The sequence below is a fragment of the Dufourea novaeangliae genome, unplaced genomic scaffold, assembly GCF_001272555.1.
Source record: "Dufourea novaeangliae isolate 0120121106 unplaced genomic scaffold, ASM127255v1 scaffold112, whole genome shotgun sequence".
Taxonomy (NCBI): Eukaryota; Metazoa; Arthropoda; class Insecta; order Hymenoptera; family Halictidae; genus Dufourea; species Dufourea novaeangliae.
The window spans coordinates 473,369-497,917 of record NW_015373993.1 but is presented as its reverse complement, the minus strand read 5'-3'; the positions used below and the strand labels follow the sequence as shown (position 1 = coordinate 497,917).

General features: G+C 38.9%; 3 protein-coding genes across 3 annotated transcripts; 2 read left to right on the top strand and 1 right to left on the bottom strand.

The window, feature by feature from the left end:
• Positions 1–1,114: 1,114 nt before the first annotated feature.
• On the top strand, positions 1,115–5,247 carry LOC107187792 (dual specificity protein phosphatase CDC14A-like). Its single transcript, XM_015575966.1, has 9 exons — positions 1,115–1,190; positions 1,272–1,473; positions 1,727–1,974; positions 2,165–2,426; positions 2,577–2,706; positions 2,792–2,970; positions 3,414–3,526; positions 3,787–3,852; positions 5,048–5,247. Exons 1-9 carry the CDS (start codon positions 1,115–1,117, stop codon positions 5,245–5,247), a joined length of 1,476 nt encoding a protein of 491 aa, XP_015431452.1.
• A 1,903-nt stretch (positions 5,248–7,150) lies between these two features.
• Positions 7,151–10,255, bottom strand: LOC107187863 (UPF0183 protein CG7083). The gene is made up of 8 exons (XM_015576049.1): positions 9,998–10,255; positions 9,376–9,458; positions 9,048–9,275; positions 8,753–8,962; positions 8,481–8,630; positions 8,255–8,419; positions 8,001–8,180; positions 7,151–7,785 (listed from the first exon to the last, which is right to left on the bottom strand). The coding sequence occupies exons 1-8, from the start codon at positions 10,059–10,061 to the stop codon at positions 7,588–7,590; spliced, it is 1,278 nt and encodes a 425-aa protein (XP_015431535.1). The 5' UTR covers positions 10,062–10,255; the 3' UTR covers positions 7,151–7,587.
• A 6,458-nt stretch (positions 10,256–16,713) lies between these two features.
• On the top strand, positions 16,714–21,204 carry LOC107187811 (phosphoenolpyruvate carboxykinase [GTP]-like). Its single transcript, XM_015575984.1, has 7 exons — positions 16,714–16,745; positions 17,890–18,153; positions 18,840–19,024; positions 19,108–19,502; positions 19,721–20,068; positions 20,184–20,450; positions 20,689–21,204. The coding sequence occupies exons 1-7, from the start codon at positions 16,714–16,716 to the stop codon at positions 21,148–21,150; spliced, it is 1,953 nt and encodes a 650-aa protein (XP_015431470.1). The 3' UTR covers positions 21,151–21,204.
• Positions 21,205–24,549: the final 3,345 nt, after the last annotated feature.

Genomic DNA, 24,549 nt, shown 5'->3' with positions numbered 1-24,549 from the left:
GAGGTACAGTCGCTAAACTGTTCATGACAACGACGAAGGGAGTGTAGTTATTACACGTATACACTTCATTCTGTTTTTCACACGATTTTGAAATGTAATTTCTTTTCTCGAACGATTTGCTCCGCTCAATTCCAAGCGAAGATATCGCTACTTATTTCTCTAGGTAATTGCTCTCAGTTAATAGAAAATTAATAATCGGTTTATCGTCTTCTTTTTAATCGTTTCTTGTGATCTGGAGAAAATCCTCTAGTTCTTCGCGGTACACGAGTTGTTCGGGACCGTATATATCGTATGAGAATAGAATTAAGTGTAATACAGTGAACAACGAAAGTGTTCGGAAAAAAGGTTTCAGTACTTACGTAGCCGCAATGAGTTTTCTATAATTTGTCTGCATACTGTGACTCCTCTGCACCCTCGAACTGCAATGTGGTCCCCGGTTGGCGATTGCGTGGATTAGATATGATGTTCTTTTTGTAGTGCACCGAGTCCCTGAAACGATTCACAATTTTAAGAATATACATGTACAGGAACAACATTATAAAAATTATCCAATCGACACTTCACTTTTTTTCTTCAAGTAAATTCGTTCGATTGGCACCCGTGAAGAAAAAAAAACTGAAAAGCGCGGATTCCTGACAAACGTCTCGCGTCCTATGTGTCAAACATGAGATAGGTAATCGGATTTCCGTTTATAGTAAAATGAAAATTTCCTGAGGTAAGTAAAATGACAATATCCTGTGTAAAATTCTTCTAACAGTTTCCACAATATTTCATACACCCTCGGATTCAATAACAATTTATTACACCGTAGGTGCAAGAAATCATGCATTTGATTAAGTATTATTTCGATGCGAAAAAATTTCTGTGACGTCAAAGTTGAATGCAAATTAGCCTGGAATAATTCATTTCTTAGAAATGACTCAACGATGTAATTAAGTACACTAATCAACACCGTCGCAAAATATGATTCGGTTACGTCTGGATATCAGAACCCAGTCGCAGGAAATTTACAGCGAAAACACGTTTGTTGGATCTACGCCTAGGATTATGGTCTATTGAAACATGATAAATGCCCAGTCAGTGACCGAAATACGTGGGATATAATTCTTTCGCGATGTACGAGCCAAAGAGCGCCGGATTGTCGAGAAATTACCGAAATATTTGTAACAACAGACCCAGTGACGCAGGAGGTATTTTCAGATACAAAAATTGTACGAGACATTCGTCTGGAATTTTTACTGCAATCTCATTCTTTCTATGTTCTATCCTAGAAATCAATACAGTCTACAAACATCCGGACATTATCCACGTTTGCGAATTCATAAAAGACAGATTCTATTTTGCAACGTTGGCCAATGTACGGAAAGATGCGCGAACCACGTCGAACATTCTTTTTTTCACTATCGACGACGAGCTGATTTACAACAATTTTTACAACGACTTCGGCCCATTGAATATCGGTTGCTTGTACAGGCGAGTCTCTTAACTAAAATAAACGATTACTATCTAATTCCCTATCTTCACCGAATCTTGAATATTTGAATAATTCGACAAAATTAACATTTAAGCTAACGTTCAATTCAGCAAGATAAAAAATTTCAGAATTCCTTGCATTCACAGTTTTCCTAATAACGCAACTTTTTGATATTTCCCCTCTAAATACGTGGAATATTATAATATATTTATATAGAAAATGAAATTTTACGATTGTACAAACGAATCGCAGATATTGCTGCAAGGTGAACAAGAAGCTCCAGAGCCCTGCGAACAAGAACAAGCGAATTGTACATTACACATCGCAAACGGAACACAAGAGAGCGAACGCTGCTTATTTAGTGGCGTCGTACGCGGTGTTGTACTTGAACAAAAGCCCCGAGGAGGCTTACAACGCTCTGTTTATGGGAGGAGATGTACCACTGAAACCGTTCCAGGACGCCTCCATAGGAACCTCTATTTACAAACTTCATATACTAGGTGACAAGCTTAAAATAAAAAAGTTTCATGACAATAAATTCATGGTGGAATAACAACCCATACAAGTAGTCTGTAAATGTTCTGTTAAATAAAACGTAAAATAAAAACATTACTGCACTACATTAATGTCTTTATTTTACTGTTTCGAAAAAAATTCAAATATATTATCTATTTGGTATTTACACGACAGATTGCTTGAACGCGCTCCAGAAAGCAGCTTCATTTGGATTTTTCAATTTCAACGACTTCGATCTCTTCGAATACGAGAAATACGAAGACCTGAGGAACGGTGATCTGAACTGGATAGTACCGCAAAAGTTTTTGGCGTTCGTGGACCCAAGCACCGAACTAGGGATCCACTACAATCCTCCTGAATGTTACATCGACTATTTCTTACGAAATGGAGTCATCGCTGTGGTCAGACTGAACAAAAAGACATATGATTCATCGAGGTACAACTCATGTCAGAAAATAAAAACTTTCGATGTTATTAGTCATAGAAATTTCAAGAACGAAAACTTTCAATCGGAACTCGCTTCTAACTTATCAGGAAAATATTTTGTGAATATATCGCTACCCAATTGACAATATTTTACCCCTAGTTTCTCCGAGGCAGACATCGCACATTACGATATGTTCATGCCAGACGGTACCGTGCCGCCAAAAAGGATTTTACATCAATTCCTCGCGCTAAGCGAAAACACCACCGGGCCCATAGCAGTTCATTGCAAGGTAAAACATTGAAATATGTCCATTTCTAAGTAGAATTTTTATATCTCGTATATTCATTTTCTCGTTTCATTTACCGGTATCTCAGGCTGGTCTAGGGAGAACGGGTTCCCTAATTGCTGCCTACTTGATAAAACATTACAAAATGACAGCGAGAGAAGCCATTGCATGGATAAGGATTTGCCGACCCGGTTCTGTTATCGGCCACCAACAAACCTGGCTGGAAAACATGGAGAAGAGTTTGTTAAACGCGGGCGAACAGTACAGGTAATCGAACAAAATCGCATTTTTTTACAGCAAACAAATTGCTACTGACAACATTTGAAGAGTTTACAATGTTAAGCCAACGACTGTAAATCAAGACCTTGCTGGGAAACATCTAAAAGTAGTATACTCAATAGGGTGAAATAACTGTTATCTAAAAAAAAATTGATCTAGTACTGTAAACGATTTCAATATTGAGCTGCCAATTGTAAGTCAATGAATTACTAGGTACATACAACCTAACAGAGTAATATCAGATAGTAATAGCACACCCTAAACACCAATTTATTAACACAGCAATGGTTGCAGTTCTATATTTAATGATATTCTTTCAGAAATTTCATGGTTTCATTTCTATGGAGATGGAAAACAAAATAGGGCCCCTTTATTGAGCATGTGCCTAATTTTGTGATGAAATCTTTAATGGTGTATTTTGTATGCTTTAGACTGAAGCACTATGGAGATGGGGATGTGATACTGTATCATAAGCAGGGAATATATTCAGTGGCAGACAAGATGGAAAGGAGCATACATGGGTCTCCCCGCGATCGATCTACAGGTAAATGTTTCTACTTACATCTAAACATATTAAAAGTATGTGCATGCAGTGAAGCATCTTGTAAAATGGCCAAATCCATAAAAATAATCAACAGTTCACCTAATACAATAAAAAAAATATTTCTCATTTTTATTAGGGTATTATAGGATCTAACACAGCAATCTAAGTAGGACATATATACGAATATACATATTTATTCCAAATGAGCTTTGGCGTAAGAATTAAAGGAATGTATAAGGGTAAATTTTCAAACGTTTCAGAGTCCAACCAACATAACAGTTCACCGACAGAAAAATCAAACAAGACGAAATTCACTCGAATTCTAGGTATGTTCGCCACAATTATTAATTCTTTATGATCTATTCTCAAATTAGTCTTTGTAAGACTAAATAAACGAAGGTTTAATAATAATTTAATACAGTTATGCCAGTATTTGTTATCAAAAATACACAGTACGTTTGAATGAATTCAAGGCCAACGGTTACCATGAAATATTTCAGGTTTTTTATCGTAAAAGAGTTATTGATTTTCATAATTATAAAGAGATACTCACAACTACACGCAGATAAGCTGAAACTATCATTGGGGCAACGTTTCCGCGGTTATTTTTAATCAAAAATGTAGAAATACAGCAGCACGAAAACAGTCCACCTTCCGTGTTCACCATTCGCGACGGTATACACTACACAATTAGCGCGTTTAAACTGGTCCATCAAGATGCGCGCGCATCTTGGTTAACTTTCTTTTTTATCTTAAATTCAGTAATTCTTCTTAAGTTCTTTAAGAATTACAAATACAAAAAGAATAGAAGATAAATATTCTGTTTGCAATCGTTGTCTAGCTTCTCCTTTATATGTAAATAACTGTCTGAGTAAAACATGTAAAGATATTTTATTGCGCGCCAAGTAACGCGAACACGACATCTATCAACGGATGCGCGCGCAGCCAATCTGAAACCCATAATACGAATCAACTTTAATTGACTACAAACAAAATAATTTCTAATGATTATTAGTAATGCAATGTGACATACATATATGCACAGTAATTTATTATGCCTTTAGAAGTATTTAAGAAATTAGCAACTTTCAATGAATAATATGGTTTGATATAATTAAAGTAAGTACGCACAGCAAGAGATTTCGCGCTTTTAATGGCATCTATGCGTGCGCATGTAATCTAAAAAACGGTTACAGATGCGCGCGCATCCAATCCTAAATGAACGTTATCGATGCGCACGCATCTAATTCTAAAAGCAATCGTTTAAGTGAACCCTAAACAAAAATTAAACCTATTGATATATGTCATTGTTTTGTTCCCCCTCCTAATTGTGCACACGATAAATACAACAACAAGTGAGTTATAAATAAGTCTTTTTATCTCATATTTACAAACAGAACGGGACTGTATGATAATTCAGTTACCAGAGCTTGGATCATGAAATGAATATGACTATTGCTTGTTATACACGAATTTGAATTTTTTCATGAAATAATTTTCCGTTATGTATATTTATCGTAGGAAAGTTAAGGAACATAAGAGGGACAGATGACTCAGAGAAAGGATCTCACAATCAGAATCCACGCACTATGACACAAGGGGATCGACTGAACGAAATTAAAATGAACAAGCACAAATTGTCCAGGAGTTCGGATTCGAATCAGAAGAATTACCTTTCCTACGGTCTCGAGAGTCTGAGAAACGTGCGTAAAAGGAAATAAAGAGGTAAACGATAAACAAAAATTTGCAGTTTTATTGCAGTTCAAAACACGATCGAAGCGAATGACTGTTTAATCGATCGATCAGTAAAATTATTTCTTTTGAAGAAATACATGAGGATTGTCGAAGCTAGACCCGCGAAAGAGCAAAATGATTCGGTAGAAAAATTATTTTACACGATTTTATAATCCATTCAATACAAAATGATTTCTTTTTTGTCGTATAAATTAAGCAGAGATTTCTCTAGGGGAATTATTAAAAGTAATTATATAGAGAATACAACGCCCGAACGTTTCACTCACCCAGTAACTTTTTTTTCTTATCTTTTGTTACGGTTACACGTGACACGCAGTTCAGCGAAGGACGTTCAAAAAATTTCTGTGCCCTATATATTTACTTCGGAATAATTTCCACGCAAAAATAGTTCATCGTAGCGTTGACAAAACAGGAAGTATTCGAAATAGAATTCGAGAAATAAGGACAGGCGCGATTTCCTAGTTGCGCAAGCGCCGTCTGCATCTCCGAAATTGTCTAACAATTATGCATCGATTAACACTTTACTTTTTCGATCGCATTTCCCCGTTTTATTTTCAAATGTAGACGCAATGAGATCAATTAGTCTTCGAATTCGAATAAAATTCAATGAGAGGAATAGAGTAGGAAAATTTATAAGAATTCGTCGGACTTTCGAGAATATATAGTTGAGTTTCACTAGATCGAGTGAATAGGAAAAGAAGCGGTCGCAATTCAGTGCGGTTAAAAGTGTTAATCAAAGTAATTATCGTAACATGCTTCACATGTCCATTGAATGGTCTTCGTTATTATATTTCACGATTATTATTCGTTACAGATCTTATAATCACTGTAGATTACCAACTATCGAAGTTTATACGATACATAAAACATAGCTTCTGTTCATACCCTATAATTAATGGGAACAATTCGGAATAGGGTATACGATTGTGCAATGTAACATCCAAGTGAATTCAAATTTGTAGAAAAAAAAAAGAAGAAACCAACTTTCCGTTGATAGCTGCGTCACGGCAGATTTACACAGGAATTAATTGTTACATTTAAATACTAAAACCATTAACGACTAATCGGGCTCTGCGATTACAATTATACCGCAACATTACCTAACTGCACAGAGAGATAGAGAGAGAAAGAGAGAAGTATAAGAAAGTATATTATCAACTAAATATCATTTTTTTGTTGTGTTAATGCAAACGAATAGTCAATGTAATTATCGAATCTTAAAATCTGGCATATCACAATGGTCAAAGTGTACATAGACAGTTGTGTAAAAAAAACAGGCCTTCTGTTCATTTTTCTTACGCAGCAATCATACATTTTTGCTTCGTAAACAACTGCATTGTCCCAGTACTCCTTTTTTAAAAAGAGAAGTCATTGCTACGTTAAGAAATTAATGTATAGTATATTTAGGATACTATAATTCACATTTTTACGTACAATTCTGTACAGAATAAATGGGTAACACCATTTCTATGCATGTTATGCCTCACAGTTCTCGTACCCAAACACTATCTTTTATTCCAGTGTTAATTTTTTGTTCATCTGCCTATTGCTCACAGCATATGTTACAAAATTTTGTTTTACGAAAGTGGAATATCTTTTTTTGTACTTGCACTAAGCACATTATTACATTTTACAATTAAATCATTATTGGTGTTGCAATCTCTGTAGATTTATCGTCAACTATCAAAGTTCTTATTATCCTCTGGAACTACTTCCTTTTTTTTTAGTTTATAGAGCTCAGATATTACAGTTTTGATTGCTCACACAAAACCTCTTTCTTTGTCAACTATTTTTAAAACTTATAACCAAAAGATAAAAACAGTATATTAAATATGATATTATCGAATATTGCAGACACTTGTACCCCTCAGTTGATGTTTTTGATTTTTTCACTTTTTTTGTTTTTTTTTTGTTTGACTTCCTTGATAGATGCATCCAAGGAAAAATGTAAAACATTACAAGCAACAATACGTGATATTCAGAATGATATCGCGTGGTCTCTGAGCCTCACGCTGCATCGCCTCTCTCGGTAATCACACGCATTACTTTCATCTAACGTCCTTGCAAATGTTTCAATGTTACATTAGCGTTAAAAAATTTCATCGGTGTTCTCGCACGCCATTACTCTTTATCACTTTCTTTTATCACACAATATTTCACAGTAGATGTTATTATGCGATTGCCAACACTAAAACTTGCCTATTCTCTTATGTATATATTTTTTTTTATCATCTTTCCAATGCCATTCCTTCGTTTGCTCTTGACAGAGCACTCTATAATGCACCATGTTGTATGAATTATCAAGGTCACGCCGCTCTGTATAATGTTACACTTGCAATGTGTTGATTCGCCATGACCTCGACGATCGCATCGCGTATACCGTAGCAAAACGTACATCCAAATGGATTTGTTGTGTTCGTCGAAGACGCTCGATTCAAGACCACCGGTCGTGCACTCGCCTTCAATTGCTCGCTTATTCTATCCCATTTTGTATAGGCAGTGATCTAAAGAATAAAAAACTATAAATATAACTATACTACGGATGTTCATTCAAATTGTTGATGCATTCGTGCTATAAATGTATGAAATCTGCAATAATGCAACAATAGAAACCACAAAGTAACAATAATAAATGACTAACAACGTGTGCACAATCTGATTGTTTGAACTATCATGACCATGATTAGAAGTATAAATGAAATCGATGTGTGTATCTTACCGTAACTGGAGAAGGGGAAACATCAATCAGTTTTCCCGATTCAGTGGAATTATTATTTTCTGGCGGTAAAGTTAACGAAAACTCGCAACGATGATACATATTAAAATTATAATGCCCTGGGTAATTTGTGTGTAACACAAATTTCTTAACACATTGGGTTTTGGCATCAAATAAAACGTCCTAGAAATGATAACATAATTTCAGATACCGCAATGTTAGTTATCTACTGTCAAGTGTTTCCTGTAAACACTTACCAATCCTAAGGTAAAATAATTGTAGAAGAAATCGGATCGTCTTATTTTATCGCGTTTGTGCGCGTGAGGACTATGAATACGCATCTTGTCCTCTGCCTTAAAGAACACACGAGAAGGCGCGCCCAAGGCGCTCAGCACATCTTCACAGGTATCACCAAATAACACCTAAAAACGCATACCATTTTCATTGTATGTTACTGTACATAAATAAACTATAAAATGCAACCTCTTTGGTCAGGCAGTGCTTCTTCGGCTCCAGTAATACCCTGGTTACAGAACTACCTTCTGTGAAGAGATGCAGCCTCAGACCTCGAGTACGTGTCTTATCCCGCATAACATCTGCCTTCTCTAAATACAAATTATTGTGATAGCAGACCTACCAAAAGATGAACACATAGGATCAAACTTGTCTTCATCTGTACATGTACAGACATAGTATTAATCTAATCTTCATCTGTACATCTACATACAGGTATAACACGAGCAACAAATAATTACGAGAGGTAGAGGAGGTGGTGGTGCTTTCAAATTGTGTTCATCACTTCCGCTTCCTGCAGCCATGTTACCAACATAAATGGCTGTTTTTGCTACAAGAGGAGAAGTCCCATTTGGAAATTGTAATGACCCAAGTCCATGCGCGTATCCAGGTTGGAACTTTGAGTCAATGGGGAAGTAAAATGACAAACCTCGAAAGTTTAAGACAAACACCTGAAGAGAGGACACAATTTTAGAAGTGGTATTTAGTTTTCCTTTCTATCCTTTTTGAATTGTTAGTAGCATAAAAATATCATACCTGCTTGTCACTATCATAAACACCAGGATGAGTTGCTCCAAATGAATGTTCAATCTGTTCAATAGATGGCAAGACTTCTGGTGAATTGAAAGGGAGACCACAGTATTTGAGTTTCACTAATTTCATATTATAAATTTCAATTATCTTGAGCCTTTGCACTACTGGGTCAAATATAAGCCGAACGCCGTCATGAGGTAAATTTATCACTAGATCTACATCTAAAGGATTCTGTAAACCGAATTTTAATTCAACCAGAATTACACAGAAAAAAAATCACACCGTCGGTAACAGCTATTTATCTAATGCTTTTATCAGTATATATACTTACACTATCACTATAAAGTACTTGTACTCCCCTTATAATGCCCACTTGGGATTGTATTATTGACACAGACTGGGAAAAATGCATACCTAGAATGACAAGAAAATGAGAAAAAATGAGCTCTCATTCAAGTATCTAGTGTGTTGCATTTTTTTCATTGTTCCCAATTATGCATTATCTCATATTAAATGCGCAATTAACAAGTGTCTCATGTGATTCCATAATTTTGATTTAGGTATCTCTTTAAATTTCGGGTGACAGTATATCCGAGGGTCTATTTCTGATAAATTGTCGGTCTAAGAATGGATTCCCAGGCCAGAAAAGGCTCAAGAAAGCTACGGTAGCTGTCAACAATTACATAATGAGCAACAAAATATTCATAATAAGCTCCATTTTCTTTGTTTACGCGCGATTGTCGGGGACGGGGTGTTTACAAATAGAACGAAATAGCCGTGTGCGAACGCTGTCATGACAGCACCATCAATAAGACGCACTAGAGACAGATGAAACGATGTTCCCGTCGATCCGTCTCAGATTTCGCGGATCAATAGGATCTAGATTGAACCGTTTGAAAATTACGCGTAATACGGGATAGGCTGCGATACATTATGAGTGTTTCGTCACTTGCCTAAAATAAATTCCCACTGCTCGCAGCCGAGGGATCTCTCGGGCACCACCTCCAGCTCCAACATTTCTACCTTATCCCCCTGGTTCCTTTTTACTTAAATAAACTGGAACGGAACGTACAACGCGTCTCCAACTATCATGAGAACTGCGTTGCCCCTTTGTCTACGTATCGCACTGTTACTAATCACCAGATAGCCATATTGCTTCCCAAACAATAAACCTCGACACTCTGCTCACGGCTGGCAAACTGTCACCCGAACAGCTGATACGTACCGCGGATCACGTAAAATCAAACGAGACTACCGACCGGTCACTTGGCCATAATGTTTTGATGATGAACTTCGTTCAGTGTCCGTGAGATATCGCTGGATCCCGTTCTAGATCGTCGCGGGACCATTCGATTCCAGTTCCTTCCGGATCACAGTGGTATGATAATACTGCAAGCATTATGGATTATGGTTAACAGAGGTTGAAGAAAGAAAGTATAAGTATTTAAGTGATAACTAAAGTAACACTACATATACTAACTTCACTCAACATTGTCCATTATAGTTAACAGAGACTGACGGATAATAGGGTTATAACTAAAGTTCTATCGTAATATGCTAATTGCACTCCCGACCGGAAGTCGGGTCAGCCATGTCTGAACGAGACATGGTAGTCAATGAGTTAATTAGCTGTAAGGTTGAATGAATGTCTTTTCGACTAATGAAGTAAATTGAATTTGATCATAAATTTCTTCAGTTTTGCACCAAGGAGAAAATTTAAACAACAATATTGTATATACTGTACTTTATAGTATACAAGGTACTGCAAAGTAGCAGATATCCATTTTGTAATTGGAATTGTATGACACCATGAAATCAAGCAGCCTCTCAAGCTCCCAGATACCTCTGGTGGACTCGATAATACGAGAAATGCATGAAATTTGTGTCGTGTGGTTTCCGAAAACAAATAATGTAATTTTCCATAATATAAGTAGGTAATTAATGGGCACACTGTGTGCCTATGAGCCTATCTATACGTTCACCCCACGATATTAATCACGTGTACAGATACGTTCAATTGCGAGAGCGAAACTGACGCGACATGTCTGAGATTTTATAAATATTCACCGCACAAAGGCGTAACGCGATACGCGTTGATACCAGACAAGAGGCATTATCATTCCCAGAAAAAGTTCGCGACCAGTTACATAAATGTCGCATAGTTCCAGAATAATAACGCACAGCTTCTAGCAGTCGCGTAAAGTATTAACTAACAAAATGAAATCGCACACACATACACACGCATGTAGGAACATTCAAGTCTCATAGTTCAAGTATTTGCAGCATTGATAATTTTTCTATTGAAACGTTCTTGAAATACAGATCAAATTAGAGAAATATATTGTCAGATTGATTTGGCCAATTATTTTTACGAAATGATTCGACACGATAGACAAATACTAGAAAGCTGAAATTGCCGCGCTCTCTTAGCCAATACACCCAATTAAAGTAAATCGTCCAACAAAAGTGTCGATAGAGATGCTCTTGCGTACGAGGCTCCTCCAGGGTTAAAGACCACAGATATCTGCGACCAGCGTCGCGGGGGTTCTTTGATCGTAAACACATATGAGGCAACACCGGACCAACGGAGAGACGAGCGCAATAAATAAGCTAAATGCAACACGCAACGTATAATAAAATTTGCCGGATCGATAACGGGCTCTTCCATTCGAAGACAACGTAATTCCAGAATCGCGTGAACCACCTGGAATTTGAAAACTTTTGTAGAGGCTAAAAAGGAATGTGAAAGGAACATTGAAAATAGAATTGTCACATGTTGAAGAGATTTAGGGGTCGAAGAAAAGAGAAGAGTGGAGTAACCGGAAAGGTGAAGGTTCGCACCGATAGAGAAATTCCATTAACGGGAATACTTCAGTCTTATGAAATCGCTGTTAATGTACATATACATGTATATATGCAAATCGCATGGTCGTGCCTACCGGGTTATGCAATCAATAATGATAACCGTATCGCAGGGCATATAGCCGAGCCTCCAGATACGTCAACCGCGACTTTCTCGTCGATTGTGTGCGTGATACATACGTGTATCGTTGCTGAATTTGATTACAACCTCGAGACAACAGGTCAGCGTTGTCGATGATCCGAAAACGGAGAAAAGTATCGGATGGAGGGGGGCGAGCATTTCCCAACGATTTCGAATGTAACTGGCTCGAACCGGATATCGATATCTTTACACCCGTTGGTCGATCGTATCCCTCCGTAATGAATACTCATAAATATTTTTATTCCGTAGAGATTGTTTGTTGCAACACTTGATATATTGCATCAAAATTGTTACTATGCTCGCTGAAAGGCATAATATTTGCAAATTATAAGCATAACTTTAAACAAAGAATGTACGTGAGTCTCGTAATTCGGCGTAAGAGTGTAAGTCCTGATCCAAGATGGTGGTCGTAAAAGGACGAAAGAAAAGATGTATGGCGACGAAAGTTCGAACCGTATTTAAATACACAGTACTTTTACGAACGCTTTTAGAACGACACGACGAGGGGGCACCCAGAACCAGGAGATTAATTTCAATCGGCTGACACGATCGCTTGACACGACAAGGTCCACAGTTTCAACCACTGACACTTGCGGAAGATTCAAAGGGGTCAGGTGGATACTGTCTACCGCAATCGCTTGGCGTTGCATGACCTCGAGTCTGTATAGAAATTCAGATGTTTTATAAGATCAATTTACGGAACTGAAATTACGTTAAAGATTTGTTTCTTTGGATAAAAGTTTTTTTTTCTTGATCCAACATGGGATCTCTCGTACTGGTCTTCATAAAACTTTCGACCGTATTATGTTTTTCACGCACACATATACAATTGTAAATGGAATGAATTTTTGATCATTGTCTCCGGACGTCATAACAACATTTGACACAGTCTAGCGCAACCAGTAAGCGATAGCACGAAAGCTTACCAATACCGACGACCACCGACGAGTTCAGCGAAAATATGTTATTAGTAATCATCATTATTTATTGCACTGATACACCGTCGAACAGAAAATAACAATAACTGGAAAATTTGTTTCCAGTGAATCGAGAATCGTTTCTTTCGCTCAATATCACTGGACAGAGAGTACCTCGGACCTTAAATATGTATTGGAGGATGAATGTGAAAAAAAGGAAACAAGTGGATTTTTTTGGAAAGAATGATTCTCATTCTCAATACGAATTATTTCTTTTTAAATGCTAATATTGATACATATTTTCAGAAACCACTCAGAATGTTAAAGATCCAAAGATTCATTTGTCACAAGAAAATGCTGACAGCACAAATATCCGCGATAGACAAAATCATTATATTCTCAACTGAAAAAAATCACTTCAGTCGTGATCCTTCTATCGGTGCCAGACGTTTCGCGAGACTTTTGACGTTATACATATATGTATACAATCGTCTGCGACGCACTCGCACCGCCTCTCGTAAAATAACGATTAATTAAATGCGTGGGGCGAAGAAAAATGGTGAACGCCGATAAACTTGTCGGGAAACGTCACCTTGGAACTAGACACGAGTATATCGTAACAATGAAAACAGAGGCACTAGTAGTCGACATATTTTTTTGTCCGGGATGTAAGTTGAGACTTCATGGGCAAATTCCTTAACATAACCGAACACAATCACTTAATCGCTAACATAATTTTCACGGGAATCTTGTTCCAGAAAATGAATCATCACGATTTAAAGAACCGATTCTAGGCCACAAACGAAGTTCGAAGTTGCTCGAGAAATCTCTGTAAACAATAAAATTTTCTGTATTACGCACCGGTCAGCTTCGATCAAAGTACAAGTTCTTTTCTCTGAGCAATCTCTCGCCTCGACATGGACTCTCGTTTTTCGTTTTCATTCGCGAATTACACCTCTTGTACAATCGAACATACTTAGTCGATCGATACAAAGTACAGTTTCCTATGATACATTAATCCGTGACCCCTTATGATGCAACATTGTGTCTGGCCTCACTAGGAATTCTTCCACATTTGGGAACATTTTACCGATACGTTTTATTGCTAACCGAATCTGCCAGGAATTTTTCAATGTTAGATAGTGCATATACTTACGGAACGTGAAAGTATCACTAGAAATTCTCCCATTACGTGTCGATCGCAATTCGCGTTTTCGATCCCGTTACAATGGAACGATGCATCTTGCCGATGGAATCCGCCACTGGCTTGGTCCGTAGTTCACTGTCTGGTTGCGATAATTTATGAATCCCACAATTCTCGCGATAACGTGGCGAATCGACGAATCTATTCGAGTGGTTAGCAAAAAAAAAAAGAACGGTGTGCCTCGTATCGTTCCTTTCGCAAGTTCGTTGCATTTTCTCGACTGTCGTGATTTTCCATTTCTTTTTTACGACATCATAAGTCATAATCCATCCCTTGACTAATGAAAATATATAATTATGACACCTATAATTAAGACAATAATCGAAGAACATAAGGAGACAAAATTCTAACATTCTCACGATCACGATTACGAAACCTGTACGTTATTCGTCATATCCAACGACGTTTTGATTCGAACGCTTTTTTATTCTTAACGCTTTTGAAACATTTTATTCTTTTAATCTCGAGAGCGTTGATTCAGTTCCGATGAAGATTTAGGATCATTCGGATACTTATATGTACTTTGAACTAACGATTAGATAGCAATGATTAAGAAATACAATAACGATCGACGTGCAGGTTGGTAACAGTTCCCAGTTAACAACTTTTGATGGGAATTTGTTTTCAGAGACTTCTTCGGTAAAATCTTGTACAATGGTTGCTAATTAGTGTCGTTGCATTACGACTTGGATCGATATTGCACTACTTATCGCGTATCAGGAACAGTTGTCTCAATTCCTTTGTATTTACAAAACACCGACATACCGTCGATGCCTTCCGGTGCATTCTATAGTAACATTCAATCCTCGACTTTTTATCACCAACATCTGATCATCTAACTGACCGTCGATTGTGTTCGACTGACCTTTCTGTAACAAACTCTGACACATTGATCTTTTCCAGGAACATCGGAATCGAACGACCCAACGCAGAATAGAGGAATGCAAATGAAGAGGTTCTCCGATCTTCTTCGTGTTTGACAGATCAACAGCAATATGGATAGTGAAATTGCTACGTGAATGGGAGCATGGTGATCGATACGAGGTTCCGATTCATGAATTAGAAAGTATGCCACATATTAGTTTGAAAACCAGCAACTAACAAGCTGCGGTAATCGATCGGCTTCTTGCGTTACCGATTTGTTACTTCTCGAAACGTGTCCTAAACATCGACTCTCGATGGTAAAAAGTCACATTCACGTAATCATCGTTGGTCCATGTGACCACTGATCACGTGCATCCCCGTTTCTAATCGTAAACCACCTGGATCATATACCACCCACGTTTCTAATCGACACCACCGCGGGCCAAGCTTCCAATCCTCGAGGTCATCCCACCGCGCCGTTTACCTGGCGCCACGAGCCTACGAAAACAATGCGAATACCTTGACGATTATCATCGCTGCGCACGAAACGATATATAACCTGGCTAATAAACACCACCGGGCCCGCTCAGATAATTAACCGTGAGACTCGCGGTACCCAGAAGCGTAGCTCTCCGTCAGTCCGCGAATAAGCGGCCGTGCCGCGGTGAGCCAGATAGCGGGCAAGGGAAAGTGTTCGCGCAGAAATAGAAGAGCAAGTTGTGCGGCTACTAAAGCGCTTTCAGTGTAAAACCCGACCGACCGACCCCGACGCTGCCGATTTCGTTTAAATGCAAGCGCGTGGGCCGATCAAACGCGCCGCGATTGCTTTTACTTCTGTGGCACCCGGTGGACCGCGACAGTCCACCAGTAACCGTAGTGGCGATCGACCGTGTTGATCGTGAACAGCAGTATCAGTCTCGTGGGTACGCCCGTTTTCGACCGGTACCACCTTTGGCCGCCACCAAATCACGACGCGCTACTCCGTGGGGCGTCCCGTAAGAAGAAGCGATCTAGAAGGATCCGGTAGCATAGGAGGCTTATTTTCGATGTCCGTTCATCACAGTCCTCCCAGTCGTCTGTCGAGGCTACTAATTAAATCTCCCCAATAGTCATCCCGTGACAAGTTGGACCACCAGTCACGTAACGCGCGGAATCTCGATCTCCACGCGTACCCGTCATCGATTTCCCGCTTCATCGTTGTAAGTGACCCACTGTTCTGCATCCTCCTCTCTATATTGTAAAGGTGCAAGCACACGCACGAGGCTAACGGGTCACGGACATCGAACTACGATCCTCGAACCCGCCAGGCTGGTACACGCGACTGGTCCAGGCGACCGATTCCGTTGTCACCCTGACCGCCGTGACTATTGCCCCACTATCCACCGGAAGTGCAACCGTCGGCCAATCCGCGGAACGAACCGTTAGAGGCTCGTCGTTACCTTTTGCCCGATCCTATAAAAGCGACCGTTGGGAAAGATGTCGGCAAGAATCGATCCGATCCGCTGGTCAAGCCTAGCTTGCAACAGGCTCCAGGCCATCAGGTGTTATTCCGTCGTCGCTAGATCGAGAGTTTGCTACCTTGGCATCACCAATTCGGTCAATGCACTAAAGACCGGTCTGCAGGCGGCACGATTCCCGATTCTGACCCATCGGATCATTTCCGCGAGTGGATGCGTCGGAATGCCTCACGCAGTCAATGTTTGCTGCCCGCGGTAAGTACACGCGATTCTGGGGTTGAATTACGGGTACCGTTTCGTTTCGAGGATTTTAGGGTCACCATCGAATGGAACGTGACATTTTTTGTAATTAATTTCGCTGAATTTTCAATAATCGTCGTATTGTCGTGCGAGGTTTATGACTGTTTCAACAAGTGTTGGCCTGCACAATTTGGTCTACTTCGCGACACTTAAGGTTAACGAAGATGGAAGTTAGTGGAGAGTGACCAAGTAATTGAACTATGTGACGAGGGGTGAACATGTTGTCGAAGATATTGCTTACTTCATTTGTGAAATGTAGAGTGTCCTTTATTATTCCTTATCTCGAACGAGGCGTTAAGACGAGGTATCTTTAGACCAAAGAGCTTAAGATTCTATCAGAGACGTCCTCCACGCCGGTTCTGTTAAGTTTCGTGAAATCATTGCCATGTTTGCCAATGTTCCCGTAACCGCCAGGCACATTGTTTCGTGTCATAGCATTAATTTCTTTACATGCTTATCATAGAATCAATATTCCGTTCGAGGATATCATGGAAAGAGCAAAACTGTGCCTTTTTATCGCGAAAAATGACATATTTTGGGAATTCTTTCGATTCCAAATTCCGAATAAATTTCAATGTACTTTGGAATATTTTGAATCCTCCTTCAAACAGTTGGCGGTGGTGTTTAATAATTTCATTTTTCCTTTCGTTAAAAAAAATATTCATAATACCCGAGAAAACAATTCAGATATTAAATTGCATCACGTCGCCGTAATTAGTGATTGAAACGAGGAAAGTACATAGCATAAAACCCGTTGACACACTGAACCAGAGAAACAGGCACTATCGTGTGGCACATGTTTGCTAACGTGAAATTTCATTTTTTACCTGGGCAAGGTCTCCACGATGATGAAGTGAGAGTGGACCGATCGAACGCACTTAAACTACGGCCCGTTGAAACCACCTGTTACTGGACCGACGGTGAACTGAGTTTTACGCTCTAGTTCTCTCTTTCTTAATCAACCGATGAGTAGAAGCACTTGAACGCTATTTCGAAATGAAACGAAAATTCTTTGTTTTTCTATTTTCATCCATCCTTGTTCTTCCTTTGACCTCCTGATCTCTTTTACAAGATTTTAAAAGTCGATCGATTCTTACAGAGTGACCACCAGGTTCCTGGTGACTCACGCAGCGAAGAACCCATCCATCAGCAACAACTACGACTACATCGGCAAGACACCGCTCCTGAACACCTTGACGGAGCCCCTTGCACCGAAAATTCGCTCCTATATCGAGAAATGCGCGGCCCTCTGCCGTCCCAGGGACATCTACATCTGCGATGGCAGCGAGACTGAGTACGATCACTTGTTGAATCTGCTGGAGAAAAGCGGTACCATCACGCCGTTGCCAAAATATGAAAATTGGTGAGTTGGGAGGGACCGAAAGACGAAGAAAAAAAAAACTTTTCATTTACAGAAAAGAAATCCTAGCTAATGATGCTGGCTTAGTCAATACTGAGAAGATTTACGGAAATAGAAAGTAATAATAATAATCGTACATCTCTATATGGAGTTTAGATTGCTGAAAATGAATCAGTAGAATTAGAACAGTGGAAACTATGAAACTATGTCAAAAAATGACTAATATTACTTGGAGATAATGTCACGCCACAATTTTGCAAATGAGACGATTCTACGCTAAGTTTCACTAAATTGCTATAAACGATTTCGATTGCAATGAAAGATCTACATGCGTAGCAAATGCAGGAAGTCAGTCGCGTAGGTGACCTTACTTATTTTGACTTCAGTTGGCATTTTCCCAGCTTCTCTTTAAATAACACTTACTTTATAAGGTTTAGATGATATAGATAGAATATATGAGTTTCCTGTACTATTTCAACATCACCAGAATACTTGTGTCCCCCGATGAATCGTTTTGTTAGTAAATGGCCTTATGGAAATCGCGACTCCTAATCATCGAGCGTTAATCTGTGTATAAATGTTAATACTCCTGATCTTAAATATTTTCAATCGAGAGAACTTTAAGCATACCCTATCATAGTTCGATTCTGTACCAGAATTACGTCTGACTCGTTGAATTCGATACACAGCTGGCTGGCGAGAACGAATCCAGCGGACGTGGCCAGAGTGGAGAAACGCACGTTTATCAGCACCGAATCGAGACGTGAAACGATTCCCATCCCTCGCGATGGCGTCACTGGTGAACTGGGCAATTGGATCTCCCCTACCGAAATGGACCACGCGATCCTGGAACGGTTTCCAGGATGCATGAAAGGTCGACGACTATTTCCCACGAACTCCAAGCCTACGACAAATCTTCTGAAACAGTTCTCAAACCAATAATGTCTATTTCATCAGGTCGAACGATGTACGTTATCCCATTCAGCATGGGTCCAGTGGGATCTCCTCTGTCAAAAATCGGCATAGAGATCACCGACTCCCCGTACGTCGTCTGTTCGATGAGGATAATGACCAGAATGGGCAGGGAGGTACTCGAAGCACTGGGAAACGACGATTTCGTCAGGTGCTTACACTCCGTCGGTGTCCCGAAATTGGACGCAAAGGTGGCCGTCGTTCCGTCGTGGCCGTGCGATCCCGAAAGGACCATAATTCTTCACAAACCGGCCACAAACGAGATCGTTTCGTACGGTAGCGGTTACGGGGGCAACTCGTTGCTCGGGAAGAAATGCTTCGCTCTGAGGATCGGCTCGACGATCGCCAAGAGAGAGGGTTGGCTCGCCGAGCACATGCTCGTAAGTAACACTCATGTGTAACAAACTTAGCACCGTGGATATCGATCGATCGTACACGAAGAAATCGATACGTTCGATCGGTGACGCATTGTAAACATTTCCGTACTCGTCCGTGTCTTCCGCCCCTTGAATCTTTCCCCCCGTTTAGCTCGTTATTACTCTGTGCGTCCGTTTTTTGTCACCGGTCTAAGAGATTCTGTATCAGTTACCTTTTCTAGATACTGGGTGTCACGAATCCGAAAGGTAAAAAACGTTATATCGCGGCCGCGTTCCCGAGCGCGTGCGGCAAAACGAATCTGGCGATGATGCAGCCGAGCCTGCCCGGTTACAAGATCGAGTGCGTGGGCGACGACATCGCCTGGATGAGATTCGATCGTGACGGGAAGCTGCGCGCCATCAATCCGGAGAACGGTTTCTTCGGGGTCGCACCGGGCACCAGCCGCGGGACGAATCCGAACGCAATGAGGACCATCTTCAAGAACACGATCTTCACCAACGTGGCCGCGACCAGCGACGGCGGAGTATTCTGGGAGGGGCTCGAGAAGGAGATCAGCGAAAACGTCGAGGTAAAACTGTACAATACGGTATAGTAACGACAACATTGAAATCTACCTGGAAGTCCTGACAAGAGCAAACTTGAAAGACTGAGAATTGATCTCACGTTTCATGTGACGTCCTTAGATCACCGACTGGCGAGGCAACAAGTGGTCCAAAGAATCCAAGACACCCGCCGCTCATCCGAATTCCCGATTCTGCAGCCCTGCAAGACAGTGTCCCATCATCGATCCCGCCTGGGAGGATCCCGACGGTGTCCCCATAGACGCTATACTCTTCGGAGGACGAAGGCCCGATGGTGTTCCTCTGATCTATCAGGCACGAAACTGGCAACACGGCGTCTTCATTGGAGCTTCGATGAGGTCCGAGGCGACCGCCGCTGCTGAACACAAGGTGAGTACTGATAACGGAACTCGAAAAGGTTAGTTACTTTTGATGTAGATTATCCACGTTTAAATTTCTTACGGACCAACTGTCTATGGTAGAGGCTATTCTTTCGATGAATTCCGTGCGATATAAATGTGTCACTGTTCTTTTCGTGGATGATGATTTTTCCTATAAGAGATTAGTCACGGGAATAGGTATTCTCGTTTCTCTCGGAGGAGTAAAGTGTACTGCGTTTGACGATTAGGGAAAAGTGATCATGCACGACCCTTTCGCGATGAGACCGTTCTTCGGCTACAATTTCGGCCGCTATCTCGATCACTGGCTGAGCATGGCCGACGTGCGGAACGCCAAGCTGCCGGCGGTGTTCCACGTGAATTGGTTCAGAAAGGGAGCAGACGGGAAGTTCCTCTGGCCAGGATTCGGCGAGAATTCCCGTGTCCTGGACTGGATCCTTCGCAGGATCGACGGGGAGGACATCGCCGTGGAATCTCCCGTCGGTCTTCTGCCGAGATTCGATTCGTTTAACTTGGACAGCATGGAGGACCACGTGAGCATGGATGAGTTGTTCAGATTGCCAGGAGACTTCTGGCGGAAAGAAGTCGAAGACCTTAGAACGTATTTTGACGCCCAGGTCGGGGACGATTTGCCGCTGGTTATTTGTTCTGAGCTCGATCATCTTGCCAGTAAGGTTACCATGTTGGAATAACGCCTCCTTAATCCTTATTGTTTCTTCAAATCGAATAGAAAGGGACGTCTTATGTATGAAGCCATTTTGTCTCGTGATCGTCTTTGGATTACTTCCTTCAAATTTTGGGGGAACCTGAATGGGTTCTAAAAATTCGTGTTAGGTCGATAGGCAAGAATTAAAATTTCTTTAAAGTACGAGATTTTTCTTAGCGCCCCTGAGGTATGCCGACACCTAACTGTAGATTGATTGTGAAATCCTATTTTTTAACGTTCAAGAAGGTATGTACATCTAGTATTACAAAAGCTTCTCATTGAATTATCAAACACCATGTTCGTTCATTCATATACATATATATAGCGATTTATTGATACGGTTTTCTTCAAATTACATACTTGAAGTTTAATCTTCAGGACGAGTATTAATCATAGACATTATATAGTACGTCTATGATATCAGTGAGTGTTTGGGCTACTCCTTCATGAGAAAGCGTATGAGTGAGTAAAATAATGCGCGGATGAGCGTCGAGTTAAACCTGCCCCACTAATTGTGATAAAAAGAGACCATGTACTTTGGATATAATTTTCTCAATAAAATGTTATGAAAACTAAAGAACTTTGAGTTCTTCGCTGTTACTTTTAAGTCACAAACAACTGGGGGAATTTCTAATCAAACATCCGTTCTGGTTTTAAATAAACACACCAAGGATACATTTTGCTAATCATATTTATTGACCGAACGACTTTAATCGTCTAAGTACTATCAGTGAAAGACTTCGTATATAGGGACATTTAAAACTGTACATTTGTATGTATATTACAGGATTATTGCGGTTCGTATACACATAGAATTAAACCTTTGCGTTTGTTTGGAAGTGAACTTACATAAGGTTTTAAAAAAACTATCAAGAACACTATGCCGAAATTTAAGTTTACATATATTTCACGATCCATTGTGTATTATACGATTAAAGATGATACTTAAACAGATTAAACCATCATAATTGTTCATTATACTTGTACGGTTCTTTTTGAGAAACAAAAAGATCGAAAAAAATCTCCTTATACAATTACGCACTTTAAAATTATTATGCGATTTTAAAAAGAGTAAACGTTACAACTGACGACTACTCAACGAGATCTCTATCGAAAATATTGCACTTCCTTGAATGGTTGTTCCCTTCGTCACAATTTAAAAATTCGTTCAAAAACAAACGTTTAGATAGTAACAATAATTTTTAACGTAATATGCTAATGTACCATTCTATTACGAAAGTTAATAAAATACTCGGCAGTAGTAATTTATAAATTAGAAGATCGTTACGGCCTATATGAAAATGGCTTTGAAATAGAATTGTATTATTTAGTTTACCAGACTGTATTCATCAGCTTTTGTTGTTATTAACTATACCTGTTATTTTTCCATCTTCATTTAGTTCGTAAGAATCGTATAGTTTTAATAATAACAATTATATATGTATATATGTATATATAATTTGTACAATTTAATTTCCCTACTTGTATCGATTAATTCTTTGAATTTGTTTAAGTTAATTATTCAAGAAATATTTTGTGATACAGATATACTACGCGTTTGTTTATGGTGTTTAATTTTTTTTTTAGCTTACTATTAGAAGACAACAGTCTGTGTTGACTTTTCTATATTCAATTTCGATGCTACTTTCCTATTTAGATAGAACACGAATTCTCGAATTAAAATTAGATACAAGTCTACGAAGAATCACAATAATATTCATTTCGATCTTCAATAAGATCCACTAATTAATATACAATTCTGGCATATACTTTGAAGACTAGATCCATAGATTTATCATCAGATATTAGTACTTTGCACCAATTTCGTTTTATAATTGCAATTACACACAACTATGTTCATTTCCTAATTTCACATCCTTCTATTTTACAGTTAATATAGTACCTACTGTACAATTGTATATTATATTGTTTATAGTAATTAATATAGTTGGTTAACAAATACATTTATAGACTCCATACACAAAAAACATATTTATTATTGCCGTTCTTATGTTATGATTCGATATCTAAATCTTTCCATTGAGTAAAAACTGTTTAGAAGTCATATGACCATACATTTTATCCTTGATGCATCGGATAAAACCGAAATGTTTATGCAGTAAATAATATAAATCTTCAAAACGAATACCAATTCTGTGTAAAATGTGAAGTCATAACAAATATTTGGATCAATAATATAATCATGAATATTACATTAAGTTGTATTATTAAAGATAATTGACAACGAATGTTATACTAAATATTTCATGTGAAAAGCATATGTTTGGTTTTAGTTCACTGTTTTTACAGGTTGTTCCAAATTTGAAATTTATTTGCTCGACTGAGTCAATAACCTCGGATAAAACCAACTTGAGAAAGAAGTATAAAAAGAAATAATCTTTACTTCGTTATTTCTCAATTTTTATCGTTGTATGCGAATCGTGAACGTCAATTATATTTTAAAGTATAGTACCAACTACCTCAAACTTTGCTAAACTTTGTCTACGTATTTCATTACGATTGTTAATAATAAGTCTATAATGCCAAATGATTAAATCTGAAAATGCCAATATGTATACAACGGTTGTTTACTTTCGTAATTTAGAAAAACCTTTTCGAAAAATTTAAACAGGTACTGTATGTTTAGTTAGACCGCGACCAGCAAAATTTTGACCTGGAATTCAGGTAGCCCATCCCTTCCTCTGCGACGTTTTGTAGATAAACTTGCAGTAACTGGCCGACCTTCGCAAGGAAACGACGTTTTCAAGTACGAGTGCTCTGTATGTGACACGCTTCGAAGCAGTATTCTTAAAAAAGAACGTTTGTGCACACGAAAATATCGACCGGAATAGGGAAAATTTAAGTTTTTCTATTAATCGTGTTTAGTCATCTTCGGCGACTACTTGAACGGAATAATTCACCGGAAATTTTATGACAGCTGCACCCAGGTAAAAATTTTGCCGTTCATGCTTTTACTAGACAGACTGCAATATCTATTTTCACAGTAAAAATATTCAATTTCAATGTGCGTAATATAGTTTAAACATTGATATCTTATTAGATACTGAGAGTCTTGAGTAAAAGAAAATTACTGTTACTGGCTTTTCAATGAAGCCGTTTTGTCTATAAGACATTATCATATATTCATAGAATATACGTATCTATAAATATAGATAATGTGAAAAGATATTATTTAGAAAGTGTAGAGAGCCTTAATTTTTCATAAACCTTTGTTCTTTAAAACAACGATTTCGATTAGCAATGCCGAGTATTACTATAAATTTAAACTAACTAAATATCGGTATACCTTACAATTAATTTAAAAATCCAATTCACGTGTATAACTTGAGTCTTTCGATCTAAGAAAAATCGGTATATATGAATT